The 19,366-nt window shown below is 35.2% G+C and overlaps 3 protein-coding genes and 1 pseudogene across 4 annotated transcripts; 2 read left to right on the plus strand and 2 right to left on the minus strand.

Moving 5' to 3' along the window:
* Positions 1-8,990, plus strand: LOC107917719 (trafficking protein particle complex II-specific subunit 130 homolog). Its single transcript, XM_016847003.2, has 21 exons — positions 1-210; positions 874-1,103; positions 1,413-1,594; positions 1,938-2,121; positions 2,380-2,470; positions 2,934-3,094; positions 3,428-3,517; positions 3,613-3,774; positions 3,865-3,926; positions 4,073-4,163; positions 4,521-4,684; positions 4,850-5,063; positions 5,322-5,867; positions 5,953-6,162; positions 6,383-6,764; positions 6,867-6,957; positions 7,065-7,149; positions 7,551-7,740; positions 7,967-8,262; positions 8,343-8,433; positions 8,563-8,990. Exons 1-21 carry the CDS (start codon positions 147-149, stop codon positions 8,736-8,738), a joined length of 3,762 nt encoding a protein of 1,253 aa, XP_016702492.2. The 5' UTR covers positions 1-146; the 3' UTR covers positions 8,739-8,990.
* Positions 8,991-9,100: 110 nt separating this feature from the next.
* Positions 9,101-13,252, minus strand: LOC107917581 (importin subunit alpha-1a). 2 transcript variants are annotated; one of them, XM_016846905.2, is made up of 9 exons: positions 11,885-13,252; positions 11,689-11,785; positions 11,514-11,602; positions 11,277-11,414; positions 10,987-11,193; positions 10,712-10,890; positions 10,518-10,596; positions 9,824-10,323; positions 9,101-9,376 (listed from the first exon to the last, which is right to left on the minus strand). In XM_016846905.2, the coding sequence occupies exons 1-6, from the start codon at positions 12,113-12,115 to the stop codon at positions 10,759-10,761; spliced, it is 894 nt and encodes a 297-aa protein (XP_016702394.1). In that variant the 5' UTR covers positions 12,116-13,252; the 3' UTR covers positions 9,101-9,376; positions 9,824-10,323; positions 10,518-10,596; positions 10,712-10,758. The 2 variants fall into 2 exon arrangements, with proteins under 2 accessions (XP_016702394.1, XP_016702395.1); XM_016846906.2 differs by lacking the exons at positions 9,101-9,376; positions 9,824-10,323; positions 10,518-10,596 and having other exon boundaries at positions 10,751-10,917.
* Positions 9,127-10,748, minus strand: LOC107917188 (importin subunit alpha-4-like). The gene is made up of 5 exons (XM_016846564.1): positions 10,741-10,748; positions 10,518-10,596; positions 10,195-10,323; positions 9,824-9,957; positions 9,127-9,376 (listed from the first exon to the last, which is right to left on the minus strand). Exons 1-5 carry the CDS (start codon positions 10,746-10,748, stop codon positions 9,127-9,129), a joined length of 600 nt encoding a protein of 199 aa, XP_016702053.1.
* A 124-nt stretch (positions 13,253-13,376) lies between the features above and the next one.
* Positions 13,377-18,686, plus strand: LOC121213796 (tRNAse Z TRZ4, mitochondrial-like; annotated as a pseudogene).
* The last annotated feature ends 680 nt before the right edge of the window (positions 18,687-19,366 follow it).

Below are 19,366 nucleotides of genomic sequence, written 5' to 3' on the forward strand. Positions count from 1 at the left end.
GGAGAAACTAGATCCTTGGGTTGGAGCATAAGCGAAACTAACACTCCAAATCTCTCACTAAGATAAATTAACCATTTTTTTCCTTCACTTTTCTGCATTTGATCTAATGGATTTTGTAAGTTTCTTATAGATCGGGAAAGAAGAGAATGGCGAACTATCTAGCTCAGTTTCAAACAATCAAGAGCACTTGTAACCATCTTATCATTGCTGGTAATTACTTTTTTTGCTTCTCATTTGAATTGAACTCTTCCAATTGAACTTTGGGCTTAGGATCACTTTTAAATCTCTTTTGGGGATTTTTATGGTGTTGGGTGTGCGGGATCAGGGATGTGTTTACTTTACTGTTAGATTTCTGATGTGGAAATTCTAAAGGTTGATGTTATTTTTTCATGATTTAAGACTTTGAGTTGATTTTTTTGAAGTAAAGGATTGTCTAAATGTGAAGAGTTAAGTTAAAATGGATAATTTTTGGTGATCATGAGGTAAATGTTGTTGCTTTCAGCTTCTTAGTTGATTCTATGAAGCGAGTACTTGATTATTTTTTTCTGGGGATTTATTACAACTTAGAAGTAGGGAGAAGTTAATACTAAATCTTCGATTGCTTGTATCAATGCCGGTGACTGTCTAGTAAATGTCGTCGCTTTAAGTTTTATACTTGATCTTTTTGCCTTCTGGATCAGTTAGATGTATGGAATGCAAAATGTAAATATATGACCTATGGATATTTAATCTATCAACTCCAATGTTTGTTTCTTTTCTAGTTGTTTGTATTTAATAGTAATTTGTGAACCATGGGTCGGGACTAGCTCACATTGTTCCGATCTTCTCCCAGCTTCAGATTTCTAACTAACTATTTCATCGTCAACTTTACAGTTGAAGATGTCAGTGACTTGTGGCCTACTGTCAAGAATAGTTTTGAAGAGCGGCTTCCATTCAAAAGGTCTTGCTTAAATAACAAGACCCGGAATCCTGTGTTTGTAGAGAATTTGCCAGCTGAATACATATTAACAACTGATGCAAGACTACGTAGCAGATTTCCTCAGGAGCAATATTTATTTTGGTTCCGAGAGCCATATGCAACTTTGGTTCTTGTTACATGTGAGGTACATTCAATCCATTTTATGATCTTTATTGGAGTGAACTAAATTTTAGATCCATGATCACACTTGAGAAAAAGATAAATCCTTAGCTTTCTGTATAACTCAGATCATAATTCTTCAACTGAGCCTGTAAAATAACGGTGTCGGTCTGGGCAAACCTTGTCTTTCCATGATGATATACTTAGACTTTTCTCTGATGCTTCTAGTTCTTTTCTTCTTTCTTTTATTAGTCTTTGCCTTAATATGCTTGTCCATGTTTATTTTCCATCTTCTATATTTTCTTATTCTTTTATTTGCATTCTTCTTCCATAGGATCTTGATGAGTTCAAGACCATTCTTAAGCCACGCCTGAAATTAATTGTCCAAAATGATGAGCGTGAATGGTTTATTGTATTTGTGTCTAGAGCCCATCCCAATAATGATCAGGCCACTAAAATGGCAAAGAAAGTATATGCCAAACTTGAAGTTGATTTCAGCTCCAAGAAGAGGGAAAGGTAAGCTTTCAGCTCTCTGCAGTTTGTATACATTCTGATTGATGGCATGGATAGTGTTTATGCTGCTGATTATTACTTTAGACTTAAGTGTTAGTTTTAATCTAAAGTATGGCTAGGCAACATATAAAAAATTTGATATGATTTTCCGCTCTCTTTATATTCTGCCATTCCTAAAGATTTGTTTCCATTATGTTAAGCATTTTTTTGCACTTAGTTCACCCATGTTGCAAACCTTTGGAAAAGAAAATTGTGGTGAAAGTTTGAAAAAGTAGTGCTCTCAGGAAGCTGGTATTTAATTTTTCCTTTGTCATTTTCTGATACTTGAAAACTATGGTTCACTTAGGTGCTGCAAATTTGACATATATGCCCCTGAAGCAAATTTTTGGGAAGACTTAGAGGCCAGGATTATGGAGTCTGTCAGAAATACATTGGATAGGCGTATACAATTCTATGAGGATGAGATACGCAAGCTTAGCGAACAGCGTTTCATGCCAATTTGGAACTTCTGTAATTTTTTCATTTTGAAGGTTCGGTACTCTTTTTAAAGTTAAGAGAATATGGTTATGGCTAATATTGATCCGGGGGAAAACTTTATGATTTTCTTTCTATGGTTTTTGCATATTTGAAGGTCATGGAAGAAGCATGAACTTACTTGAGAGGCTTTAACTTAAAACTGTTTTGTCCTTCCAGGGATATAATCCTAATTAAGCTAATAAAAAAAAGTATATTTTTTAAGCTTACTTTCAACACTTCGACTGTTAATGCTTCACTTTTCTTATCCTTAGGAAAGCTTGGCATTTATGTTTGAGATGGCTCATCTTCATGAGGATGCGTTGCGTGAATATGATGAACTAGAATTGTGCTATTTGGAAACAGGTGTGAAATATAAATGTCACTTCCTCAAGTGTCTGTTTTCATCTTATACTTAACTTTCTACTCTACATTTTTTTTATTTCTATTTATGCTTCTAAATAGCAGTATGATTTTGTATAAATAAGAATTCCCTGTTGTAATATGAATATGAGTAGTACTTATGGTCAAATTCCATTCTTTATGTAGTGCTTAACTTTTGCCTTCAATTGTCTTACTTTGGAATTTAGCTGCCACAAAAAGTAAAAAGTTCATGGTGGCAAATTGCTAATGCAATATGTCTTCATATCTCAGTTTTTTATTTTCCAGTTGACCGGGTAGATAGGGTATGCAAGGGCATTTAGTAAATGCCAAATTTATAATAAGTATAATTATTAAATTTTTGTCTTGAAGTGCTCCATTTTTCTTTTGAATTTGGTAGTTGCTTTCAGCCAAGCATTTTGTGGTCATATTTAATATATAAATGCAGTTAATATGGGCGGGAAACGTAGAGAATTCGGAGGACTAGACCATGGTGATGATCAGGCAGCACTGCTCATTCCTGGAAACAAATCTCTAACACAGATTGTCCAAGATGACTCTTTCAGGGAATTCGAATTCAGACAGTATCTCTTTGCTTGTCAATCAAAGGTTGGTACTGCTAAGTGCTAACTCTTTAGACTTGAAGTACTCAACATTTCACAGTCTGACTTTGAGACTAATTTCTATTAAAATCAGTTTATGTGTCTGTTGTCAATTTTTAGAACTTTATTATAATTCCATTCTTAATGGGTTGTTGGAATTGTAGCTGTTGGCTATATTTCCTAGCATTTCATTTAGGTGGTTAAACAATTTCCAAATGATTCTTTTAGCTTTACTGAAATGTTCTATGGATGTTTCTTTACTGGCATTGATTTATTAGCTTGACATCGTAGTTGGCATGTCTGTGTATGTGCCTAAAGTTTCTCACTGATTAAATTGCAGCTTTTATTCAAGCTGAATCGTCCTTTTGAGGTTGCTTCAAGGGGTTATTCATTTGTAATTAGTTTCTCAAAAGTCCTGGCTTTACATGAGGTATTTGATAATGTTTGCTTTTGTCAGCAACATTTTTTTCACTGTTTTCTTTCCCCTTTTTTAGTCTTAATCTTTTCCTCTTGGGATTGTTCTAGAGTATTTTACCTTTCTGTATGCGTGAAGTTTGGGTCATCACTGCATGCTTGGCTTTAGTCAATGCAACCAATTCTCAATATAAAGAAGGGACTGCAACCCCTGAAATAGAAAGGGAGTTCTATCGCCTTCAAGGTGATCTTTACTCATTATGTAGGGTTAAGGTAATTTTTTATTTCCTATTTTAAATAACAAAGAAATTTCATTTGTTATTTTGTTGAACGCCCACTGATGCATATTGATGATTGTGGCAGTTCTTGAGGCTTGCGTATCTAATTGGATATGGAACAGAGATAGAAAGGAGTCCTGTTAACAGGTATGCATTCCATCTTTGTAGATCAAATTCACTTTTGACTTTCCATGAATTCGGTTACTTGTTTCATAATTTAAAGAAGGCAAGTCATGAGGTCGAAGCCAAATGTTAAACTATCTAATGGTATATTTGCCTTTTGTTTTGAGCAGTGCTTCTTTGAGCATGCTACCTTGGCCCAAGCCAGCAGTTTGGCCTTTGGTTCCTGATGAAGCTGCCTCTGAGGTGCTTCTGAAAGAAAAGGCAAGTTATTGTTCCTCATTTGTAAAGCTCACAGAAGGGCACATTTGTTCTTTTGGATAAAAACTGCACCTTGGTAGTAAAGATTTTGTCAAACTAGTAGTGTAGGGCTTCAATTTTTTTCCCATCTTGTATTCTCAATGCCATAACATTATAATTCATGGTTTATAAGCCGCTGATATGGATCTCGATTATTTATTTAAAAGATCAATAATGGAACATTTTAATAGATGGTTGACTGCAATAATGGTCCTCCCTTTTTAGTGGCCTTATTCAAGGTAGAAACTTTACTTAAGCATTACACGAGTATATAGCCCATTAATGGTTATTCCACGTTTAATCTTTTCTTATTTGATTCAGATGATTCTGCAAGAAAATCCTAGAGTCAAGCACTTTGGCATTCAGAGGAAACCCTTGCCACTTGAACCTACTGCCCTTATTCGGGAGGCAAATCGGCGGAGGGCTTCCCTTTCTGCTGGAAACACATCTGAGATGTTTGATGGCAAACTAGGCTTTGCTGATGGGTAAGGAAATCGCAAGAATCAAGGCGATGTTGCTTTAGCATTTTTTTGAAGATGAGTTACTATTAGACTGAGTTTTTCATGTCAAGAATTTTTTTACTTTTTGTTTTCATTTTGCCATTTTTTTTTTCAAGTTTTAATGTCAAGTAAATGTATGCAATCTGACAGATCAGGGTCAGATGCATCTTCAAAGACTTCCCCATCAAGTAAAGCACAAGCAATTTCGATGTCTCGTACTTACTCCACTCCTGGAAATTTTGAGGGCTCTATTGATCGACCCATGAGGCTTGCTGAAATTTTTGTTGCTGCTGAACATGCTCTGAAGCAAACAATTTCAAATCCTGATCTGCTGAAAACTTTGTCATCCATACAGGATATTGAGGTATCAAACATAGGCTACAACATGTGCATTGTTCTTATTTCCACCCCTTCTATGTTGGTTATTTTTGGAAGAGGGGGGGGGGAACAGGGGTGGAGGAAGGTTTTGACTCCTTAGAAATAGTAACAAAAATTTATACCAAAAGTACATTCTCCTTGGATTAATATTCAAGATTTATTTGACTGATCTGGGGAACTTATATTCAATATTTAATCTATCTTTCTCTTTTTTTCTAATGAATTTCTATTTGGGTCATGGCAGCAAAAATATATGGATCTCACTAAAGGTGCTGCTGACAATTACCATCGTTCTTGGTGGAAAAGGCATGGTGTTGTCCTTGATGGTGAAATTGCAGCCGTTTGCTTTAAGCGTGGGAACTTTGACCTAGCTGCAAAGTCATATGAGAAGGTTTGCGCTCTTTATGCTGGTGAAGGGTGGCAAGATTTATTGGCTGAAGTACTGCCGAATTTAGCTGAATGTCAAAAGATACTCAATGACCAAGCTGGCTACCTAACATCTATTGTACGATTGCTTTCACTAGATAAAGGTTTATTCTCAGTGAAGGAACGCCAAGCTTTTCAGTCAGAAGTTGTTAGTCTTGCACATAGTGAAATGAAGCACCCTGTTCCGCTTGATGTATCATCGTTAATTACATTTTCTGGAAATCCTGGGCCTCCTTTGGAGTTATGTGATGGGGATCCTGGTACCTTATCTGTAACAGTTTGGAGTGGCTTTCCTGATGAAATAACTCTTGATTCTCTTACTCTCACTTTGATGGCTACGTATAATGCTGATGAAGGTGGTAAGGTATGGTTTTAAGACAAGATGTTGCTAGTATGTTTTAAGCTATATCATAGCTGATATTGACTTGGTTATTTGATGCAAATTTCAGTTAAGGAGCTCTAGTGCCACTGTTCTAAAGCCTGGTAGGAATACAATCACCTTTCCTTTACCACCTCAAAAACCTGGTTCGTATGTCCTGGGAGTTCTTACTGGACACATTGGACACTTGACTTTTAGATCTCATAGTTTCTCCAAGGCAGGTCCAGCAGATAGTGATGATTTCATGAGCTATGAGAAAACAACCCGGCCTGTCTTGAAGGTACTCTCTCTCTATCTCTCTTTGATGTAAGTGCTGTCTCTCATGTTAATATGGCTTAACAAAAGTTTCGGACAATACTCTTCATAATCATTTCTATAAAGTTAACTGTTTTTAAATGTTAAAATTATACCTTAGTGATATACCTACAACTGTAAGATCAGGAATCCTATTTGTTCTTTCTATTTCTTCAATCTCCTGATCAAACCTTCTCTTTACTTAGGTTTCCAAACCAAGACCTCTGGTTGATCTATCTGCTGCTATATCATCTGCCTTGCTGATTAATGAAGCTCAGTGGATTGGAATTATAGCGCAACCAATAAACTACTCCTTGAAAGGTGCTGTCATGCATATTGATACTGGTCCAGGTCTGAAGATTGAAGAGTCGCATTCCATCGAGATGGAGACCTACATAAATGCTGCTCAAATTTCCACTGATATGGCAAACTCTGGTGATGCTAGGAAAGATGATAATGAAAACTTTGAGCAGCTAAGTCTCCTCGATGGTAAAATAGAGTTTCCAGATTGGGCCAGTAATGTGACCTCAATTCTTTGGATTCCTATTCGTGCTATTGATGATAAGCTTGCAAGGGGGTCATCTTCAGGTCCGGAAACACTAGAAATTTTCTGATAGTTTAATTTTGTCTGCATGTTTGTTTTGTGTGCAAAAATGTATGTTTGTTCAATTATGTTGCATGCTTTGGCAGGGGCCCCGCAGAAACAAAGTATCGTGGATGGAATGCGGACAGTGGCTTTGAAACTTGAGTTTGGAATATCAAACAACCAGATCTATGACCAGTATTGCTTCTCGTATTTCTAGTTTTAGTTCTCTCTGTTTGAATTTGAATTCTCTCTCTCTCTCTCTCCCTGTACTTTATTAAACGGACACTGTAATAAATATGCAGAACAATAGCTTTGCATTTCACCAACCCTTTCCATGTGAGCACACGTGTTGCAGATCAATGCAATGATGGTACTTTGCTTTTGCAGGTAATATGTCCGTAGTTTTCAACCACATTCATGTTTGCATACTTTCAATGGTAAATTTTAAGTGAACATCATGTAGTCTAGCATACTTTCAACCACACTGCAGGTGAATAGCTTGAGCTTGTTGTATAGCATCTAAAAATGTGAAATGCTTATACCTTTTTAGTAGCATTGCTCATTGTGTAAACCACTTCATAAGATATAAACTGACTGCATGTTGGATTAGGAATTTACCATATGTACTGAATATATGTATATATCGCATGTCAGTAAGAAAGGTAGTTTCAGTCTTACAATTCATTGTGTATGCTGAAAATGACATTCCTCGTTGATTTATGGGATACAAATTTCCCATAACACTTCATACTTTGTATGAAGGTCACATTGGTTCATGTTACTTCCAGGTAACACTGCACTCCCAGGTGAAGGCCACATTGACTGTCAATGATGCTTGGCTTGATCTTCAAGATGGATTTGTTCATGCTGGACAAGATGATGGAAGACCAGTTTCCGGCTTTTTCCCACTCGTCATATCTCCAACTTCAAGAGCAGGACTCCTATTCCGTGTATGCTTGGGGAATGGAACAGCTCTAGGTATGGTTTTCATGTCTTTTAGGATAGTATGAGGGTATAGGGCTGTAAGCTTCTGCTTCTGTGATTCTCGACCTGTTTATTTACTTTAAAATGTCTGACTCACTGAGGCTGTGCATTATATTTATAGTCTTATCATTAACAAGCACTGTATGTGATAACATCGCAGAAATGTAATACACCTTCCCATATTGCCCTGTAACAAGTAATCAACCTCATGCTTTTACAGATGAAAATAAGGCTCAACCAGAGAGCATATTAAACATCAGCTATAGAATTGCTGGTGATAGGACCATTGGGGCACACCCACCTGTGGCTGCAAAATCGAATGAAATTGAGGGTACTAGTCAGGATTTAATCTTCCGGAGTGCTCTAATTTTGCAACGGCCTGTTCTTGATCCATGCCTGGCTGTTGGGTTTCTACCTCTTCCTTCTGATGGTCTACGGGTCGGGCAACTTGTTACCATGAAATGGAGGGTTGAGAGGTTGAAAGACATCGAGGAGAGCAGGGTTCCTCAAACCAATGTAAGTTGAAATAATCCTTCTCGACCAAAGTTGGCCAAAGCTTGCACCTCTGTAATTCATGTTTATTGCTTTATTGACAGGATGATGTGCTATATGAAGTGAATGCGAATTCCAAAAACTGGATGATAGCCGGGAGGAAAAGAGGGCATGTTTCTCTCTCCACCAAGCAAGGTTTAAAAACTGCTTCCCTTTTCACTTCTTAATGATAATTCCTGATGGCTATGTAGCTGAGTTGATAAAGCAATCATATTATCATATCTATTGGTGTGAATGTAAATGCCATTTTATTTCCAATTACAGGTTCAAGGATATTTATTTCCATACTATGCATGCCACTCAATGCCGGTTATGTCCACCCCCCTCATCTCGGGCTACCAGATATCGATGAGGCAAACATAAGCTGCAGTCCAGCCGGACCTCACCTTGTTTGTGTCTTGCCTCCTGCGCTTAGTTCATCCTTCTGCATTCCAGCCTGATCATCATGGATTTTGCTCAAACTGACTCAATCTCTGGCCATAAAATTTTCACTTTTGATAAGTAAACTTTGTTCTATAAAAAACTTTTAACTGTCACAGATTTAGATTTGGACCAAATTTTGTTCCTTCACTGCTTTCACCAGTTGGTGTAATGTGTTCTGGCTCATGTACAGAAGAGTTGTGTATCATTGTAATCTGCAGACCAACACGATTCAATTCCAAATGGCTTTATATGGAAATTTTTATGTAAAATGAATTGTTAACATTTAAAAATATATCAGGATCCTGGGAGATGATCTGGTCCTTGTTCCAAAAGTACACTAGCCAAGTCAATGGTCCAATGTCTTTAGGGTTTTGCAACTGTTGTCCGTCCCTCTTTCATTTTTGCCTAAACCCCATATTTCATCAAAAGTTTCATGGCCATTTCACCAATATCCGGATCACTCTGTAATTTCTCTATTTTACCAAATCCATCGAAGTCAGTAATGACTAGAGTATAAAGATTCCTAGTGCTATACATAATTTCACCTGCCTTTAGAATGCTCTTGAGTCCTTTAAGGCACGGTATTGATGTCTTCCGGTCTGGACAGAGTATATGATCACAAAGTGGTCCGATGCAACCTTGGTTTACTAAGAACCTGAAAGAGTACAAATTGTGTAAGCTAAAACCTTGTTTTGATGCTTCTCCCGGGCATAATAAAAATGAACAAGCAGCAAGGTTTTACAATTTCACCAGTAAAGTTACCCTTGTAAACAACTCCATAGAGATTGGAGCAATAAAAAGTAGGAAGGTAACTTAATGTTGCTTTGACTCTATTTTTCTTGAAGTGCTTTTATTAGGTACTCATATTTGATACATGACTATCACAATATGACCTCGAAGTTCTAAAACTCAGAAAATTTTGATCAAGTCCATATCAGACATATATCCGTATTCAACACACATCAAGTCCGAGTATCATAAATCATAACAGCATATATTAACTAACACCATGGTTAAACGCGAGCAACAATAATCCATGCAGACAAGTCGAAAATCAGTATGGAGAGGCCAAAAGGTAAAACAAATTGGTAAATGGAAGTACCTAATCTGCTCATTGGAGCCTCTTCGGGCAGCATTAGATAAAGCACAGGCAGCATCCCATCGAACCTCAACATCATAGTTGTCAGCTTGGGAAAGATATAGGAGAGATGGGATAATATGTGCATCCATAATTTTCTGTTTCAAAGAAAATTAATAAACGCTAACATGCATATATTACCAAGAACTTGTACAAAAGTCCCATATATTGTACTCACACTGTAGAAACAGAGCATACAACATACAAATATTTGTATAAGAATAAACCTATAGATTTCATCAGTCTTTGGAACACTAAATATTCAATGAAAACGATTAAGGTGATTTATATTTACAGAAGAAATAAGTTCATACAAAACCATAGTAAATTCCTACTTGTATCTGATTTCTATCTCTAGCTGTCAAAGTTGAGATTGCCGAACAAGTTTTCCTCAGGACAGAACTGTTACTCCCATGCATGAGAATAGCATTCAAACGAAAGAAAACCCCGTTGTTTATCAGAATCTGGAAAAAGAATGTAGACTAAGTTATTATTTCAGAACCCATTGATGACTTCTGTATACTATAATTGAAATAAAGCACCAACTTAGTAAATCCTGATACACCATATAAAATGCATCCAATTTGTAACTAAAAGGCAATGATAGTGAAAGATACTTTACTAGGAAATTAAGAAAATGCTCAAACTCATGATATACCTGAATCTGAGAATCAACTCCCTTAAAAATGTTTCCTACTGTTCTAAGCACGTGCTCAACAATTTTTCCATCTGAAAGACTGGATTAAACAAACCACTTAATCAAACAAGGTCGCAGACATAAAAACAAAAGGCATGACCAGACAAAGTTTTTGCAACTGGAAAAGGTAAACTATGCTTGAGACATGATCTTACCCTAAAAGCATAACGAGCCTTGCACAGACATCTGCATCGATTAGAGCCTAGATTTGTTCAGCTGAACCATTTGATTGATAAGAGAGACACAGGCAAGCATCCTCACAAACTTCACCAATAACTCCAACCGGAGGGTTCAAATGAATAAGTCTACGAAGAATTGGCAGTGCAGACCTTATCTAGAAAAGACAGCAGCAAGACAATATCTACACTTCAAATGAAATAATGTAAGTTATCAGTTAAAATTCAATTTAGCTGCCTACTTCACTTTATACCTGGTTAAATGATGGTGCTGGATTTCCTTGACAGAAGATAGCCAAGGTGTTGCTACAAGCACGCAACAAGGCTATCTTCTCATGAAGCATAGGAGGCTCCAAGTGGTTATCTAATAAAGATAACAATGGAGTGAGAGTACCAAACTGAAGAACATAGTCTCTAAAATCAGGAGATTGACTGGCCAGACTACCCAAAGCTGCTGCCACCTAATTTATTACGAAGCATGCAGTAAATCAAATAACTAGGTAAAGAACAGCTATATAAAATATGGAAGTGAATAAGCACGAACCAGCTCCTTCAATTGATAACATTCTTCAGAGCAACACAACAGCCGTATAAACATAGGTATGGCTCCATGTTTAATTACAACGACTGCCTGCTCTAATGACCCTTTTCCAATAGCATATAAAGCTCTTACAGAATAAAGCTACATAGAAAGGAAAACACAGTGATGTTAATTGTGATTTATATATTCCAAAAGAGTAGTTCACTTCACCAAGGGAAACTCTGTAAATAGCCTTCAAACCTTGTGTTGGAGGCCATATTGCTCATTAAGAAATCGCACAAAGTGAGGAACAACACCACTTTGAATAACTACATCAATTGGAGGATTTTCTAAAAATCAGGAAAAAGGGTCAAAAACTTTTAATTTTCTCTTCACAAGAGCAAACAAGTTAGGTATATAGGAATTACACTCATACCAGTTGATAACAAAAAACTCAGTCTAGCTGTAGCCACGAATTGGAAACTCTCGTTACCACTCATCAGATCACTCGCCATTACAGGAATACTGTCAAACTATAACAATGACAACAAGAAAATCCTAAAAGTCGGATGGGGCACACTTTCATGCATTTAATAGATAGCTTGTCTTGCATGTAGATATTGAAAAAGTACCATTTTTTGAATTGCTATTGGATCCCCTGCAGCATCCTCAATACATCGCTCCACATGAAAAAATTCATGATTTCTCTTAAAGAAAAGAATGAGTTCTCTATTTATCTTCCTTATACTCTCCATACTCCTGAGATTTTTCTGCATCTGCCTCTGCCTCTTCTGCCATTTGTCCTTATCAAACTTAAACAGCCACTTCATTATGAACTGTGAAGAAAGGAAAAACATGAGCATATACTATGCGCATTATAAAGGACAATGCCACTAAGAGCAGATATCCCAATTGCATCTGTTGTCTCATTTTGTTACTTCTTTAAGAACAAAGATATATTGTATTTAAACCTCGAGAACCCTACTTTTTACTGCATATCTATGGATTAAGACAAAACTTTCACTTTTAGCTGTTGCTGCATGCAATTTCTAAGGGTTTTTTTTTTGCATAATTTATTTGTTCAATTTTGAACAGTTCAATAGTGCAATTTCAAGACCAAAAAAAGTTGATTATTTCATTAACTTAAAAAGAGAGTTCCACAACAAAAACATAAAAGTTCATACAATGTTCGCAAAGTCCTGCAATCTATACAATTTCAAAGAACATGCCTTGTTATACATGCACTTGCAATGCGAAGAAAGCTACAATATATTATGCTAAACTAACATAGGTCTAAGTAAAATGTTACGCAAGGATGAGGAAATAATTTAAAATAATCCAGACATAAACAAAAACCAATCCATTCAAAACATAAACAAAAACTCTTCTGTATCATCTCTAAATCTATATTCAAGTCTAAGTTACCGAAATGACATGTTCAGAAATTTCTTTGAAAGCCAAAAAAAATCAATCATAAAAACTAGAAAGAGCAAATAATTTAATCTCGTTCTTTCTTGTTCTCACCCTTCTTTTAGCTATCAACTGAGCCAATTAATCAAACATAGCTCAAGCAAACTTTTTAGCTGCTAAACTAATCCAAACAAAACCCAGGAAAATAAGAAATTCATTGCTAATATTCAAAATCTCACACATAAGAAAATTTAATAATGCAGATTACTACCAAGTTTATCGTAATTGCCTCTACTATACTTCACAATTCATTTTAGAAGTTACCCTAAACAAAACAGAAAAAGAAACAGAGTACACATTGATAAGCTTCTGCTGCCAAACAGTGAAATCTCAAAAAAAGATTTAAAAAGATTCATAACTAGAGCACATTCGTACAGAGAGAGAACTTACTGTATGATTTGATTAAGAAATGAAATCTTGGAAGAGAAGAAAGGTTTTGGAGGACACGTGAGGACTACGAAAGGAGGGAAGTGAAAACGGAATGAACCGGTTTTTGTTATTGGACTCCGGCCACCCAACCCAAATGGAAAGCCCGTATCCACATCGATACCAGGTTAATATAAAATAATTAATATATTTTTTATATTTTACTTAAAAAATTAAAATTTTAATTATTTTTGGTTTATTTAAGGAAAAGAAAAACATATTTATATTTACATCAATTGTCCCCGCTGATATCGTTGCACGTTTCTCAGCAGCAAAGCCGTGGTCGCTACCGGGGAAGGGATTATACAGTTTTCTCAGGTTGCTTTCGCCGTTGCTCTGTTCTTTGTCTGTCAATGGTGAAAACTAAAGAATTTAAGTTTAACGAAGCTAGGGCAAAGGGGACTGATAGAAGTAGTAAGCCTACCGTCATGAAAAAATTTCCGCTCAAACATCATACTGCTAATTCTACCAATACTACTGCCTATATTCAGGTATTTCTTCATATTTTAATCTTTTTAACTTTCTTATAAATCTCTGTTTATAGATATATCTGTGTGTACTTGTTTACTGGTTGGTAATCATGTTTCATTCTGGAAACTTATCTTTAATCACTTTGATAATCAGTTATGGCTATAATATACTAATTAATTATTTTATATTATTATAAACATGTAATGTAATTATTATTTATTTGAATATATGCTATAAGAATGTAAGATGATACACTGCTATTGTGAATTTTAATAGATTTAAATAGAGTGAATTTGTTTAAAGTTCAACTTTTAAGTTTAAATTAGTTTTCTGGTTTTCACAATCCGAGATTATATTCTAAAATTAGTTATGCTGGGAAGATGTTTTATTTGTGCTTTTTTCTTTTTTGCTTGTTAATATTTTGCTTTGGAGACATAAATTGTTCCATACATTGTGGTTTCACGACTTGTTTCAGTATTTCTCTTTGTTGGTTAATTTGTGTTGGCTGCTTTTATCTTTGTTACAGATTTTGGGTGTTGGAATGGATACTCATGATACAATGCCTTCAATTTTACTTTTCTTTGACAGACAAAGGTTTATCTTTAATGCCGGAGAGGTAATTCTTGGCTTATGATGACATTAAAAAATTACTTTTGTTTGTGTGATTATTAGATAATCTTAGTTTTATCCATATAATTTTATTTGTGTCGTAAATGGTGCTTGATATTCAAGCCTCAAGGAACTGAAACGTTTATATTTGATCCCTTAATCTACTTGTTGGTATTACAGGGCTTACAACGATTTTGTGCTGAACATAAGATTAAACTATCAAAGGTATTATCCAGATTAGAGTTTTGCTATCAATAAATACCTCTAAGCTTTGTTAATGTACACATATTTCTTTAGATTGCTACCAATGATATCAACTCTTTTCAGATAGATCACATATGTCTTTCCCGCGTCTGCTCAGAGACTGTTGGTGGACTTCCAGGTTTGTGTCTCAACTTTTGAGAGATAACTTGTGATTAGGCTGAATTGAAAGGTGTTAATTATTTTTTTTTCTTTGTAGGTTTGCTTTTGACTTTGGCTGGCATGGGAGATGGAGTGCCTGTAAGTTCCTATTGACTTAAAATATCTTATTTATATTTAGTAAATATTTTGCCAGTGTCACCAAAATTTCATCTTAACTTGGGGGTTTTCCCTTGTTTTCCTCACAGGTTAACATTTGGGGTCCTTCAAATCTCAACTTATTGGTTGATGCTATGAAGTGCTTCATCCCTCATCATTCGATGGTTCACACCAATCTCGTCTCTCATACTGGCCCTCTTCAAATAGACAGCTCTGCAGCAGTTGCAAGCAAGTTCAAAGATGTCAAAATATCAGCCATTCTCTTACAGCCAAATGGTGTGGAAGGTTCTGATGTGAAGCCAAGTGATGTGTCAGTGATATATGTGTGTGAATTGCATGAGATTAAGGGGAAATTTTACAAAGAAAAGGCGGACGCTCTTGGCATAACAGTGAAGACAAAATATAAGGAATTGACTCAAGGGAAATCAGTCAAGTCAGATTTGTTAGATATCACAGTGAGTTCTTCAAAATTAAGAAAAAATAAATTATGCTCGATTTTTCTTTTTATTTTTCTCTAATAGAAACTTGTTTCTTGCTTTTAACGTTGTGCATTGTTTATGTTGTCGCTTAGGTTCATCCAAATGATGTAATGGGTGCTCCAGTCCCTGGTCCTATTGTGATTATAGTTGACTGTCCAACTAGTTCCCATGCACTAGAACTTATCTCCACACAATCTCTTACTGATTATTATTCAGATTCCAGTAATCAATCACAAAGCGGCAAGATTGTCAATTGTGTTATTCATTTAGGCCCTGCTTCTGTTGTAAATAGTTCTCATTACAAGAAATGGATGAAAAATTTTAGTTCAGCCCAGCATGTTAGGGCTGGACATGTAATGTGAGTATTTTTTTTTTTTCTTTTCTAAAGAATTCTTTTTGCCTAAATTATTTGACCTTTTTGAAGATTAATGTTGTTTGCAGGAATGAAGTGCAGAATCCAATCCTAAAATCAAGTGCAAGGATCACAGCCCAACTTAATTACTTATGTCCTCATTTATTTCCACCTATGTCTTCTTCTATTCAGCACCCCAGTAGTACTGCATCAGACTTCAATTTCTTATGTGAGGCATGTTCCGACATGCTTGATAAATTTTAGTCATTTGATTGGTTGTAGTTGAATACTTTGAGACAACAGTAAACTTCATTATGCTTGTTTTTGCAGGATCCAACTTCAAAGCTTTGTGATGGCATCTTTGCAGAAAATCTCCTAAAGGTATCTAAAACTTATCTATTTCTCCATGCTTTGGTTTTGAAAATTACTTAATCACTTAACTAGTTATTAGATTTTTTTTTTCGTTTTCCTTAAAGCTTGATACAAGCTTTCTTGCTGAAATATGGTTAAATTTTCGAGCAGAAAACTTTTGTCTTTTATCTACTTTGTTTCTCATTAGGATCTAGTAATCAAAAAGCTCCTTAGTGTTTTGTTCTACATTCTGTATCACATTCTTTAGTCTTTTCCTTCTAGTGTTTTAGTGCAGATATCTGGCCTTTCCTTAAACTATTATTAACTATTTTTTCCCCTGCTTCTCAGTTGATTGGTTTGTTTCATGCCATGGTTTCTTTGTTAAAGAACTAAAATTTATAAAAGTTTCACAGACATGATTAGAGTCTGGAGATTCACCATTAACATCTCTATGGAGGGATGATTCATTTTTATATGGTAAAAAGAAATTTCATGTCATTTGAAGTTCTTATACTGTTTGTGATCTTATTTTTATATCAATCATTTGCTCTTTTTTTGTTGTGTTTTAATGTTAAATTTTAAGTTGCTCTTTAAAATGAGACTAGTGTTAACTTTCTTTTTTCTTTATTTTTGTCTCTTCCTAGTTAATTTGGCTTGTTACAACATGTTGTATTTAATTATCTTTGAAATGCAATGGAAGTACGTTGTTTAACCTATTTATCAGCTATATTAGGTAATAAAACTATTTTGACATGTTAAAACAGTTTATTTTGCGCCCCCATGCTCATCTTGGATTAGATAGATAAAATATTCCAAGTCCACTGGCAGCATCAGCAGTCATTGATGAATTACTTTTAGAGAGTCCAGATATAGCAGATGCAGCCCAACATGTTAGCCAGTTGTGGCAGAAACCTGCAGAGACAAAAGAGTGTGCTATCTCTATTCAAGATAGTAAAGTTATGACTGACAAGCCAATCCTGGATGAAAATAGTGTTCCTAGTTGTCTGGAAAATATACGAAGAGACGACCTAGAGGTTACATTTTTGGGGACCGGTTCGTCACAACCTTCTAAGTATCGCAATGTTACTGCTATTTATTTCAATCTTTTCTCAAATGGAAGTTTGCTCCTAGATTGTGGTGAAGGAACCCTGGCACAACTAAAAAGAAGGTAACATGACAAAAAATCTTTTAAATCACACCTTTATGATTCCTTTTTTCTTCTCTTTTATTGATACAGCTGTTTATAAACCTTGAGAACAGATATGGCATGGAGGGTGCAGAAAGTGCTGTGAGAAATCTTGCTTGCATTTGGATTTCTCACATCCATGCTGATCATCATGTAGGCTTAGTTCGGGTTCTTACTCTGAGACGCGATTTGTTGAAGGGAGTGTCACATGATCCATTAATTGTTCTAGGGCCATCACAGCTTAAACGTTTTCTGGATGCATATCAAAGACTTGAAGATTTAGATATGCAGTTCTTGGATAATAAAGCCACTACATTATTTTCATGGGAAACTTTTGAGTTAGATAATGAATCAAACAAAAACAATGAATTGGTTATTGAAAGGGATGAAGATGTAAAGAATGGTAACTTAACTTCATGTAGAGAAAGTTGTTCGCAGGGCAGTTCAAAAAGATTAAAAATAAGTGTTCCGGTTGCCAAAATTGAAACTTTTGCTTTACTAAACCGTCTGAAGAAAGTTCTCAACGAAGCAGGAATTGAAAGGCTCATCAGTTTTCCTGTTGTGCACTGCCCGGAGTCATTCGGTGTTGTCCTGAAAGCTGCTGACAGAATAAACAGTATCGGAAAAGCAATACCAGGTTGGAAAGTTGTGTACTCCGGTGATACTCGACCATGCTCGGAAATGATAGAAGCATCTCAGGGAGCTACTATTCTTATACATGAGGCAAGTACCTACGAAGTTGTGAATAAAGAAAATCGAACAGATCCTTGGTGTTCCTTTCCTTTTAAATTATTTTAACGAATGCAAATGAAGAACTTATATAAAGCAAATACTTGTAAAGATTAGATGACCTCTCTTTGGTTTTTCCTCCTTGGAGGGACCATTGAACTCATGAATTGAAAATTATGTGGCTATTAACTTCATTTGCTTTTTGGGATATGCAGGCAACTTTTGAGGATGGCATGGCAGGGGAGGCCATAGCAAAGAATCACAGTACAACAAAGGAAGCTATAGAGGTAGGAAACTTGGCCGCCGCATATCGTGTCATTCTTACACACTTCAGCCAAAGGTACCCAAAAATCCCTGTATTGGATGAAATAAGCATGCACAAAACCTGCATTGCTTTTGACCTAATGACTATAAACTTGGCTGATTTGCATGTGCTCCCTAAACTTATTCCATACCTAAAATTACTTTTCAGAACTGAGATGTTAATTGATAATTCAGATGATCATGTTGAAGAAGCTGGTTTATAATTGTAGGCAATTTAATTTTTTTTAATTAAATGATTTTTTAATAGGAAGTTGAGAAAAAAAAGTTTGTTTTAAATATTTTTTGTATTTGTTAAATGCAATTTATCCCTTAATTTTTTTTCATCTTTAAATGAGAATTTTTATTTTTTTATCCATTTGTTTAACAATTACCTCATAATAAAGGTAATCTATAGTTGCACCCTTTTGATGTTATGATAGGTCCTTGATACAAAACAAATCAAAGAATACAAGTTTATTCTTTTAGAATTATTTTTAGGAGGGATTTATTTACACTTTTTTCGTTTATTTTTGTACTATTAATATTTTAATGATTCAACAGTTAAATTTATGGTTATAATTTTACTTGTCACCCATGTAAATTTTTAAACTAATTCGATATCTCCATCACATTAATATAAAATACTGAATTTACATTAAATTTGACATAAATAAAATATAAAATATGATAGCTAAATCATTCTCTTTTACATATATTATATATAATACTATACAGTTAAGAGTAGATGTATCCACAGATTTGGCCTTAATCAGGGAACTTGTTAAATCTTGCCAGCTATCTCGGTTCAAAATTCAAATATTATTTTTTATTATTTGTACAGTAAAAGGAGTCAGTGTGATTAGATTAAACTTGAAAATAATATTTATTTGAAATATTTTAATATATATGTGTGTTTGTAATAGAAAACATCTATATTTACATTTCCCAGAGATCAAGACGAAACATTGAGGTTTCCCAGGAAGAAGGATTTTAGGGAAAGGTTAAATGAATAAATGGTGCAAATTTGAGAGATATTAAGGAGGACACAGAGACACATGGAGCAATTAAATTGTTTGGAGAAGAAGACAAAAACAACATTTAATGCATGAAAGCATGGACCTTGATTCATGCTTCAAACTTCAACTACAAAATTTTCCTTAAAGTGAAAACACAATTAATGTGTTTTCTCTGAGCTAATTATTAATTATGCACCCTTCAT

Source organism: Gossypium hirsutum, chromosome D01, assembly GCF_007990345.1.
Source record: "Gossypium hirsutum isolate 1008001.06 chromosome D01, Gossypium_hirsutum_v2.1, whole genome shotgun sequence".
Classification (NCBI taxonomy): Eukaryota; Viridiplantae; Streptophyta; class Magnoliopsida; order Malvales; family Malvaceae; genus Gossypium; species Gossypium hirsutum.